General features: G+C 42.5%; 1 protein-coding gene across 1 annotated transcript in view; it reads left to right on the plus strand.

Moving 5' to 3' along the window:
- Positions 1-12,827, plus strand: part of CUX1 (cut like homeobox 1) — a 378,084-nt gene that overhangs the window by 334,263 nt on the left and 30,994 nt on the right. The window contains exons 15-17 of the mRNA XM_066599650.1: positions 705-841; positions 1,530-1,596; positions 8,663-8,769. Coding sequence (XP_066455747.1) covers positions 705-841; positions 1,530-1,596; positions 8,663-8,769 — 311 coding nt within the window. The remainder of the gene's footprint in view (positions 1-704; positions 842-1,529; positions 1,597-8,662; positions 8,770-12,827) is intronic.

Below are 12,827 nucleotides of genomic sequence, written 5' to 3' on the forward strand. Positions count from 1 at the left end.
ATTGATTGTTTTCTATAGGATTGCACATTAATTTACTCTGTCTTTACAGAGTTTCATAAAATGGACAGGAAGATAGCCAATTCGGGCCGCCTTCTATTGTTTTATATAAATATTGGAATATTAATTGGGTCAAGAACTGCTATGATCAAGTATATTTAGTCTCAACCTAAATTCAACTATGGGAAAAAAGAAAGAAAACGTTCAAATCTGTCACTTTGCCATTGTTCTCCAGCGATTGCAAAACTTCAACTGTTGCAGTTGTGGAACAACTGAAGAGCCGCAAGGCAAACAAAATGATCATCCCAGTCCATTTGTAAAATATTGTTATTGTATAGTTATAGTTAAAGTTATGGTAAAATATATCATCTATTAATAATGGTAATATCTATTTGTCAACTATGGTCATCATAATTGGGAGTCCCATATTGCCCCTTCTTCCCCTTGCACCAGGTGAAGAGAACTACAAATATGTACATTTGACCTCCATCTTCAGGAAAGTATAAGATTGTCAGTGATTTGGGGAGAAATCATCTTATACACATACTGTGCACAATGACTCCAATGACATCACTTAACATCTGCACTTTCTATATCTAAGCTGGTCATTGATTGAACAGCATGTGCAACTAGTGATGCAGCAGTGTGTAGTTGGCTTCCATGGCTCTTCACATGACCTGAAACCTCTTCCATGTATTATTTTCCAGCTCGCTCTGCAGAGTTGCAGCTCCAGTTCACAGAAGCCGTCTCTACAGTGGCCGAGCAAAAAGACCTGATCTCCAAACTGGAGCATGACCTGAGCACCATCCAGTCTATGTCATCAGTCCAGCGACCAGATGCTGAGGTATTGGTTACTTTTTCTCAGGGCTCCTACATTACCAGCTAACATACGAAATATGACACAAACATTCTCACAAATATGGCTAATTACATAAGGATTAATAGACACAGCAGCAGAAAGCAGTGGAAACTATTCTCCCTAATACTGTAACATATATATCATATACAGGGTGAGTCAAAAAGAATGGTGCAAAAGTCAAGCTGAGTTATCATATATGAATTGTCATACAGCAGCAGAATGACATGAAAAGATAGAAGAACTCATCCAGTTTTTAATGCACCTTACAGATGTTTGATGTGGGTGCTGTTGGTGACACTAGATGACCTAAAACAATGTATCTCTGCTGCAGTGGAACTGGACTACCAACTTGACATCTGCCACATCACCAATCGCTCCCATATTGAACATCTGTAAGGTGCAATAAAAACTTGAAGAGTTCTTCTATCTTTTCATATCATTCTGGATGTTGTAGGTCAATTCATGTATGAATAACTCAGCTTTACTTTTCACTTTTTAAAAATTTACAATAATACTAGTTTATATTATGGGGTATGCTAATCCCAAATTGCTAGCCTAGAGTCATCCTCACTACCCATTTTTAGCCATTCCTCAAATTTAGAGCAAACACAATGATATTTAAATACTGGCCATATAATACGAATCTGTAATGATATTATTTTAAAACCAACAGGGAGCCGCAGTGCCCAGCATGGAAAAGATTCCTGACCCCGTTAAAGAGGCTACGGCACTTTTCTTTGGTAAGAAAGCTTTACCTCTGCTTTGGTGAACAGTTGTCAAAGTACTACATTGGTTCCTACGGAAGCCGTGGCTTATAATGTTAGCAATAGACATCCTATCGGTAATTGTAAACATAAGACTATGTTCACATTTGCATCATGGTTTTCATTCCCATTGGAAGCCATGTCACTATGCTGGATCTGTTATATAGGCATCCAGCGGAGTTCTTTTAAGGTTTCCATCATTTTGCTGCTCTGCCCTGACCTTTAAAAGAGACTGAACTGCCAATGGATCTTTGATGATGATGGCAGCAAACAGCAGCGTGAAAAAAAACTTAGCGAAGACCAAATGTATTCCAAATTTGGGCAAAGGAAGATCCACCTTTATTTTGTCAAATGAGCATTGTGCATGTCGGGCCCAAATCTCATGAACTTACTTTACTTACAATACAAAGGCGGAACTCTGCAATCCAAGATAAAGATAGGGTGCTTTTACACAGAACGATTATTGTTCGGATTTCCGTGATGCAGTGGGTATCTGAACGATAACACTGTGCAACACAGTTTTTGTAACAGATAAGCAGATAGCATATATGATAGCCGTTTTTTTTCTGCCACGTAAGGTTTTCCAGTTATGCTGCAAAATGTAATCCAATTGCACTTATTTTTTAGAAACCTGCCTATGCAATTAATCCAGCAGGCTCATCGTTAACCTTGCTTAATAAAAGGAACAAAAGTGATTGCGCAACTATTTAAGCTGTTAAGCCCCATTTACATGCAAAGATAATGGCTCAATATTCGTTCAAAAGATAGCTTGAATGACCATCTGAGTGATCATTTTGCATAAACTACTAATAGGCGCTAATGCCCATTAGTAGCTTATTAACTTAATTTGCATGTAAATGAAGCTTCCTTCGCTGTATGCAGATAACCGCAAGTGGTCTGTTATCTGCATACAGCCCCTTTGTTCTCCTGCAGGACAGCAGCTAAAAACAATGTTATCCGCACTCCCATGGAGAATCACAGCTTGCAGTCCCTGCTATCAGCTGGCCGGCTGAACAATTGTTTTTATGCTGAACTAAAAATCATCATTCGGCTGAAAAGCAAACAAGGTAGCATTTACACGCAACGATTATCGCTCAGTAGAAATCGTTTGAATGAATTTCGAGTGATAATCGTTGCGTGTAAATGGGGCTTTACACACCGCACACTGACCGAACACTATAAGGGTAGGTTTATGTAACATATAGGGTATGTTTCTACGTAGCGGAAATGCTGCGGATCATCCACCAGTAAGTTGTAATTAATGAACTGTGTTTTTAAAGGTCATTGGTTAGACTGGGACTATTTTTCAAAATTTAATAACAATATGGCTGAGCGCCGTGGATGTCTGAGCAACCAGACAATTTCTGCTATGTCTGCGGACAGTTCACAACAAAGACACAGCGGAGGAAAATAACATCACTGGTAAAATGGGCCTATCACAAGGATTTTGGAATAAAGCTTGCTGACCAAGATAAGAAGTGGCAGCGCACATCATCTGTGTGCCATGTAACACTCATCTCACACAGTGGCTGAAAGCCAAGAGTAGAATGCCATTCGCCATTCCAATGGTATGGTGAGAACAAAGAGACCACCATACTGACTGTTATTTCTGCATGGCAGATACCAAAGGTTTCTCCAGTAAACAGAAAGATAAAATTCTGTATCCAGATATACCTTCTGTAAAAAAAAAACCTCATGACGCCAGATTAGCTATTACTGATCCAATGGGAGGGCTGCTATTCGCCTCTGCATTAGCAGCATGCCTGTGACTACTATTGTGGGACACTGTTACTACTGGGGCCACTATAGGGGTCACTATTACTACTGGGGCCACTATGGGGGCCACTATTGGGGTTCATTCACATGGACCTAAGTGCATTTTAGTCTAGCGTGTTTTTAAGAGCACAGATACATTGCATATTTGCGCATGCAAAAAACAACGTAGACGGCTCATTGAAATGGTGTGCAAGTAAGCAGGTTTCCTGCGTACTCATTGCGCATTTGTGCCTACCCATTCACTTCCATGGCTTATTGCAGGGTGTAATACGCCCCAACAAGGTCATGCTGTGTATTTTTTCACGTGATTATACATCGTGTGAAAAAATACGCTCATGCAAACAAACCTATTAAAATCAATGGGTTCTATTCACTTTGTATTACGCACCCAAGACATCTCAGTCATTGAAGACCGTTACAAAGGGAAGTACAGTCTGAATATGATGGGCGACACTTGCTGGTTCTTACAGAGGGAAAGTAATGTATCCTACAGGAGGAAGTCAAGATCCAAGTGTCATTTTCCACCAAAAACAGTCAAATAGTAATATTTCAGTATGCCCAAATTGCTATCACCTTAAATAAAGGAAATGGTTCGTAATGTGAAAATAAGACGTGCTGTTAGTATACAGTGTTACCGGTGGAATCAGCAGGGTTTAATTTTACAGAAAAATATCAATTACTTTCTTATTATAAACATTTTTTACAAATTTGTTGCACAGTGTTAGCCTTCACTGTAAATGCATGCCCCGAATGAACGACAAACGAGAACTCGTTTGCTTCTTGTTCGTCATTCAGTTTCTGCATGAATAAAACAGAGCGATGTATCATTTTGTGTAAACAGGCAGTCGCTTACTCATGAACGATTATCTGCTTACTATGAACGGAGGCGGGTGGACTGGAACGATCTCTAGTGCCCTCTGCCTCCATTCAGCCAGCGATGCTCATTCCTGTGTAACAGCACAGGAATGATCATCGCTGGGACGACCTGACTCGCATCTGTAGCCCAACAGATCTTCCTGTGTAAAAGCACTCTTAAAGGGGTTGTCCCGCGCTGAAACGGGTTTTTTTTTTTTCAATAGGCCCCCCGTTCGGCGCGAGACAAACACAAGGGATGGGTTTAAAAAAAAAACAGTTTAGTACTTACCCGAATCCCCGCTCTGCAGCGACTTCTTTCTTACCTTAGCAAGATGGCCGCCGGGATCTTCACCCACGATGCACCGCGGGTCTTCTCCCATGGTGCACCGTGGGCTCTGTGCGGTCCATTGCCGATTCCAGCCTCCTGATTGGCTGGAATCGGCACACGTGACGGGGCGGAGCTACGAGGACCAGCTCTCTGGCACGAGCGGGCCCATTCACCAGGGAGAAGACCGGACTGCGCAAGCGCGTCTAATCGGGCGATTAGATGCTGAAATTAGACGGCTCCATGGCGACGGGACGCTAGCAACGGAACAGGTAAGTGAATAACTTCTGTATGGCTCATAATTAATACACGATGTATATTACAAAGTGCATTAATATGGCCATACAGAAGTGTATAACCCCACTTTGTTTCGCGGGACAACCCCTTTAAATATCTTGGTGTTTATTTCATGAGAATAAGGTTTGGGATGCTTTAGTCCTAATCTCACAGACCTTTATAAAACTCTGGAAGTATATTAAAAAATAACTCTCAATAAAATCTAGGTGTTATGATAGCGTGAAGTTCCAGGCCCGATGCCTGAGGCTGCACTGCTGAGGGATTCTGATGACTACATGTTGCTCTCTGGTTTTGTCAGATGTGGTGCTGTGCTGGAGACCTTGTGTGGATTCAGATTACTAAATAGAACAACGTTTAGGTCTGCCTATGTAGAGGTGTCGACATATTTCATGATTTGCATCAAAGCAACATCACTATGGCAACATGAACCTGACAGGAATTGGGAGAAGACATGTTGTTATGAGATCCTCTAGGCCAGGTGTGCACAACTTTTTCTGGTCTGAGGGCCACAATGCCATTCTTAACCACTTCCAAGGACCACAAGGGTATTCCCATCTGAGACATTTATGGTATATCATATGTATATGCCATAATTAATCAAACTAAGTTCCACTTCCAGGACTCCCACCTTTTGGGAGAATGGGAGTCACTTTATGACCCAATTAGCACTCCAGCGAGGAGGGGATAATGCACGTGGCTATCTCTATTGTAGATAATGGATGTCAAGGAAATGGACTGACATTTTATAAGTCCTATAAACTACAATGGAGAGAGTTTCATGCATATACAATGCCTCTAAAGCCCCATTTATATGGGACGAATGTCAGACAAACGATGCCCAACACTCGTCCCCGCTTGTACTCACCGCAGTGCTGCTGCACAGGAGCGAGAATTGTTGGCTCGCAGAGGGGCGGCTGGAGGAGATTTCTCTCCTCGCTCTCTCCCGCCCCTCTCCATTCACTTAACACAGCGGCCATTCAGTGTAAACAGCAGCCCTATTCATCTAGTGTAAATGGGACTTGACTAATATACTAATTTCTGAGTGCCAAACGGGTCAAGACACTTTATTCACCTAAAATATAGACGACCCAGACATGGCTACACAGTATACCCTCAGTACTTGTCCTAATATACAGGGGACCCAGACATGGCTACACAGTGCATCCTTAGTACTTGTCCTAATGTATAGGAGACCAGACATGGCTACACAGTACACCCTTAGTACTTGTCCTAATATATAGGAGACCCAGACATGACTACACAGTGCACCCTTAGTACTTGTCCTAATATATAGGAGACCCAGACATGACTACACAGTGCACCCTTAGTACTTGTCCTAATATATAGGAGACCCAGACATGACTACACAGTGCACCCTTAGTACTTGTCCTTATATATAGAGGACCCAGACATGACTACACAGTGCACCCTTAGTACTTGTCCTTATATATAGAGGACCCAGACATGGCTACACAGTGCACCCTTAGTACTTGTCCTTATATATAGAGGACCCAGACATGACTACACAGTGCACCCTTAGTACTTGTCCTTATATATAGAGGACCCAGACATGGCTACACAGTGCACCCTTAGTACTTGTCCTTATATATAGAGGACCCAGACATGACTACACAGTGCACCCTTAGTACTTGTCCTTATATATAGAGGACCCAGACATGACTACACAGTGCACCCTTAGTACTTGTCCTTATATATAGAGGACCCAGACATGACTACACAGTGCACCCTTAGCACTTGTCCTAATATATGGCAGACCCAGACATGGCTACACAGTGCACCCTTAGTACTTGTCCTAATATATAGGTGACCCAGACATGACTACACAGTGCACCCTTAGTACTTTTCCTAATATATAGGTGACCCAGACATGACTACACAGTGCACCCTTTGCACTTGTCCTAATATATGGTGGACCCAGACATGGCTACACAGTGTACCCTTAGTACTTGTCCTAATATATAGGTGACCCAGACATGGTTACACAGTGCACCCCTAGCACTTGTCCTAATATATCGGGCCCCAGACATGACTACACAGTGCACCCCTAGCACTTGTCCTAATATATGGGGGACACAGACATGACTACACAGTGTATCCTTAGTACTTGTCCTAATATATAGAGCAGGGTTCCCAACTCCAGTCCTCGGGGACCGCCAACAGGTCATGTTTTCAGGATTTCCTCAGTATTGCACAGGTGATGTAATTATTGTCAGTGCCTCACACATTGCCAAAGGTGTTCTTACCATAGGATATCCTGAAAACATGATCTGTTGGTGGTCCCTGAGGACTGGAGTTGGGAACCCCTGATATAGAGGGCATAGACATGACTAGACAGGGCACCCTTAGTACTTGTCCTAATATATAGGGGAGCCAGACATGACTACACAGTTCACCCTTAGTACTTGTCCTAATATATAGGTGACCCAGACATGACTACACAGTGTACCCTTAGTACTTGTCCTAATATATAGGGGACTCCAACATGGCTACACAGTGTACCCTTAGTACATGTCCTAATATATAGGGACCCACACATGACTAGACAGTGCACCCTTAGTACTTGCCCTAATATATAGGGGAACCAGGCATGACTAGACAGTACACCCTTAGTACTTGTCCAAATATATAGAGGGCCCTCACATGACTATACAGTGCACCCTTAGTACTTTTCCTAATATGTAGGGGACCCTGACATGACTAGACCGTGCACTTTTAGTACTTGTCCTAATATGTAAGGGACCCTGACATGACTACACAGTGCACCCTTAGTACTTGTCCTAATATACAGGGGACTCAGACATGGCTACACAGTGCACCTTTAGTACTTGTCCTAATATATAGGGGACCCAGACATGGCTACACGGTGCACCTTTAGTACTTGTCCGTTCCTGTTGCTCTGCCACTCCTCTTCACCCTGACATAAAAACTACAGGTGAACAGCCACACAAAGATATTGTCCACATGATTGTGGCCACACAGAGTGGCATTGTGGGCCGCATGTTGTGCACCCCTGCTCTAGTCTTTGGAGCCTTTACATCCAAACAATCATATCGCACCAAAGAACATAAAAGTTCCTTTTTAATTTTTTTCTGGTGGATAACTGTCCATTTAAAAGAGTGGTCTCCTGGACAAGCCTTGCCCATATACTGTTAGGGCACAGTTGAATTGGCAGTGCAGATTCATCTCCAATCTCGAACTCTTAGGGCAGACTTTCTCCTCATTGGAACGTCTAGCTATTCAGCAATCATGGTCAGGATATCAGGCCATGATGCAATGCTGTGACCAGAGGCCTGGTACAGGTTCCCTTCTTGCACATAGGACTTCTAGCAGCAAAAAGGACCCTTCCATGTGGAGTAGCTTATTGTATATCATGTACATGAGTTCTGTCATCTTCATACCTCAGGTGACCAGCCACAACCCATCATTGAACAAACAATAAAACCTAACCTATAATTAAAGATCAGTTATAACCAACATGACAATAACTCCTGGCCAGGAAAGGTCAGGTGAGCTTTGCAAACAAAATGACTTAGGACCCGCTATATGCTGAACTAGCAGAGTTAAGGAGGGTTGCAGGCCTTACCCCCTTACAACAGAATGATATATACCGTTGGAGAGAAAAAGTAATCCACGGAGCAGCCTTGATGTCAGAATGATGGTTACAGGCCCCGTAAATGTCAATTGATACTATGTGACTAATACAGTATATAGCTCATATATTGTATGCATTTATGTGAAGGCTATACTTCTGTTGTGGTATAATTCCAGGTTACTCTGCAAGTACTCCAATCCCTGAAGGACAGATGGATTCTCTTCTTTCAATCATATCCAGTCAAAGAGAACGTTTCAGAGCCAGAAATCAAGAACTGGAAGCAGTAAGTAGCTTCTTATATCCTATTATGCAGACCGGACAACAAGCTTTAACCCCTTAATGACACGGCCTATTTTGGCGTTGAGGACCAAGCGATTTTTTGGTATTTTTCCATCTCCATTTTTCAAAAGCCATAACTTTTTTATTTTTCCGTGGACGCGGCCGTATAAGGGCTTGTTTTTTGCGTGGCGATCTGTAGTTTTTATCGGTGCCACTTTTGGGTATATAGACAATATCGTAAAAATTTTTTTTTTTTTTTTTTTAATGATAACAGGGAGAGAAAACACATCAATTCTGGCATAGATTATTTTTTTTTTTTTTACAGCGTTAATCATGCAGCATAAATGACACACTAAATTTTTTCTGCGGGTCGGTATGGTAACAACGATACCAAAATTGTTATATTTTTTTTAGGTTTTTACACTTTTTTGCAATAAAACCCCCTTTTTTTGGAAATCTTTTTTTTTTCTCTATAGCTGCATTCAAAGTCATGTAACTTTTTTATTTTTCTATGTACGGAGCTCTTTAAGGGCTTATTTTTTGCGAGACGAGCTGTAGTTTTTATTGGTACCATTTTGGGAAATGTACGGCTTTTTTGATCACTTTTATTGCATTTTTTGTGAGGCAAAATGCTAAAAATTAGCATTTTGCCTCTGTTTTTTAGCGGTTTTTTTTACGCTTTTTGTCGTACAAAATAAAAAGCATGTTCAACTTTTTGTACACGTCGTTACGGACGCGTCAATACCCAATATGTGGGGTTTTAGTTTTTTTTTCCCTTTTTTTATGCTAATATTAGAAAAAGCATAAAAAAGGGGTTTTTTACATTTTTTTTTTTTACATTTTTCTTTTTTTTACACTTTTCTTTTCTTTTTTTTATACTATTTGAGTCCCTCTGAGGGACTTACATCACTGTGCCTATGATCGCTGTCATAAGGCATGGCAAAGCTACTGCTCTGCCATGCCTTATCGCTTGTACAGCGATTATAGGCACAGGCAATACAGGACGCCAGTGTCTGGCGTCCTGTTGCCATGGTGACAGGCCGGGCTCTCGCGATAACATCGCGAGTTCCGGCCGGAGACACACAGGGATCGCAATCCCTCTGTGAACTCTTTCCCTGCCGCGATCTACTTAGATCGCGGCAGGGAAGGGGTTAACAGCGGCGGGCGCATCTCCGATGTCCCCCCGCTGTTGGAGCGGGACGCCGGCTGTGACTGACAGCCGGCTCCCGCTGCGGAATAGCGCGGGATCTTATGTGATCCCGTGCTATCTCCAGGACGTACCAGGTACGTCATGTTGCGGGAAGTACCAGGCTGCCATGACGTACCAGGTACGTCCAGGAGCGGGAAGGGGTTAATCAGGTTTGAACAGAATAGAGAAGTGTGGAGGGACATTCTGCGTCCAGAAGAGAGTTTTTCTTGTTTTAATTGGAAATTAAAGGGGTTGAGCCACACCTGTCCATGGGTTGTAGGTGGTGTTGCAGCTCCGCTCCCTTGATTTGGAAAAAGGCAGCCATGTTTTTATGAGCCTGGATAACTGGGATAAATGTGTAATAGTCAGAAAAATCAAAATTCCACTTGAGGTGATCCATTCCCTGAGATAAAAGATGTAATTTGACTAGGGTGTCAGCACCATTACAGATTACATAGGGAGGCTATTCTGAGAGTATATACAGCTGTAGGGGCCTCTCTTGCTAGTCATTCATTCTAGCCTTGTTTTGTACTGAGCATCAGATAATTCTGGGCAGTGATGTAACATGAAGCTTCTGGGTACCAATGAAAAATGTATATTTGTGCCCTCCAACAATTATCAATCTAATAGCACAGGTCATCTCATAAGCAGCTAAAGGACCTTTGTGTGCCCCATCCAGCCCCAGAACCCAGATGTGAATATAATCACTGTGCCTTCTAGAAAAACTCCCTGAGATTGGGTACATTACATGTAGCATAAGATGAGACTCTTTATAACAGGGTTCCCCAACTCCAGTCCTCAGGGACCGCCAACAGGTCATGTTTTCAGGATTTCCTCAGTGTTGCACAGGTGATGTAATTATTGTCGGTGCCTCAGACATTCCCACAGGTGTTCTTACCATAGGATATCCGGAAAACATGACCTGTTGGTGGTCCCTGAGGACTGGAGTTGGGGACCCCTGCTTTATAATATGCTGCACATCACATGAGATTGTAACATAGCATGTTAGACCAAAAATAGACATATGTCCATCCAGTTCAACCTATTACTCCCGCAATTTTGATTCGAGAGGAAAGCAAAAAAAATCCCAATGAGGTAGAAGCCAACTTTCCTCAGTTAAGGGAAAAAAAGATCCTTCCTGACTCCAAACCTGGCAATCAAAATAATCTCTGGATCAACAACTCTTCAGTGACTATAATATGTAATATTGTGACACTGAAGAAAGACACCCAGGCCCCTCCTAAACTCTTATGGAGTTCGCCATCACCATGTCCTCAGGCAGAGAGTTTCATAGTGTCACTGCTCTTACAGTAAAGAACCCCCCATCTATGTTGGTGTAGAAAATTTCTTTCCTCTAGATGTAGAGGGCGCCTCCCTTGTTACAGTCACAGTCCTGAGTATAAATAGATGGTGGGAGAGATCTCCGTATTGTTCGCTGATCTTTTTATACATACCGTAGTTTTTAGGTCGCTCCTCAGCCGTCTTTTTCTAAACTAAAAAACCCCAATTTTGATAACTTTTTTTGTAGGCTGCTAAATCCATTTATTACTTTAGTTGCCCACCTTTGTATCCGCTCAAGCTCTGATATGTCCTTCTTGAGTACTGGTGCCCCAAACTGTCCACAATATTCCATGTGTGGTCTGACCAGTGACTTGTAAAGAGGAAGAACAATGTTCTCATCATGTGCCCGTACACCTTTTTTGATGTACCCAATGATCCTATTTGCCTTGGTAGCAGCTGCCTGACACTGTTTGTTCCAGTAAACCCTACAGTTAACTAAAATCCCCAAGTCCTTTTCCATGTGAGTTTTGCATAGTGGTTTCCCATGTAGTGTATACTTATGCCATTAAGTATCTAATCAAACTATGTATATAAAATGGCACCTGACAAGGCTTTAAAGGAGATGTCCCGCGCCGAAACGGGTTTTTTTTTTTTTTAAACCCCCCCCCCGTTCGGCGCGAGACAACCCCGATGCAGGGGTTAAAAAAACCACCCGCACAGCGCTTACCTGAATCCCGGCGGTCCGGCGTCTTCATACTCACCTGCTGAAGATGGCCGCCGGGATCCTCTGTCTTCATGGACCGCAGGGCTTCTGTGCGGTCCATTGCCGATTCCAGCCTCCTGATTGGCTGGAATCGGCACGTGACGGGGCGGAGCTACACGGAGCCCCATAGAGAAGAGGAGAAGATCCGGACTGCGCAAGCGCGGCTAATTTGGCCATCGGAGGGCGAAAATTAGTCGGCACCATGGAGACGAGGACGCCAGCAACGGAGCAGGTAAGTATAAAACTTTTTATAACTTCTGTATGGCTCATAATTAATGCACAATGTACATTACAAAGTGCATTATTATGGCCATGCAGAAGTGTATAGACCCACTTGCTGCCTCGGGACAACCCCTTTAATTAGAAGAATGGGAAAGATTTGACATAGAATATATATTTTCAGAGAGCGTACTTGAGCATCATATCCTATAAGAAGGTTTTGTCTCTTTCTCCTTTTCTCCCCTATACTTTTCGTGCTACATGGAAGACTGTAATCTGGGAAAAATATGTGGGATTTCTGGCAATTTACTGCAAGAGAACACAAAAATGTTGACAAATAAACCTAAAATATTCTGATCTTGTGTGTCTTTTACCAAAATCAGAGCCGACTTCTTTATCTACCAAGTTATGAGAGAGACTCATTTATGGCACTTATGAACTTTTCTTTTGCTATCTTGCATGGTTTTCCCAGGGAGCATTGTAATAAACTCACTAACATTGGCAGGATCTCTGCAAGGAGAATCAGTACCTTTCACAGGACCAGGCTAAGAAACTGATTTCTCATTTCCAAATGTAGTTCTCTTTTAAGGGTTTTTCTGAGATTAAAAAA

Source organism: Eleutherodactylus coqui, chromosome 4 (assembly GCF_035609145.1).
Source record: "Eleutherodactylus coqui strain aEleCoq1 chromosome 4, aEleCoq1.hap1, whole genome shotgun sequence".
Lineage (NCBI taxonomy): Eukaryota > Metazoa > Chordata > Amphibia > Anura > Eleutherodactylidae > Eleutherodactylus > Eleutherodactylus coqui.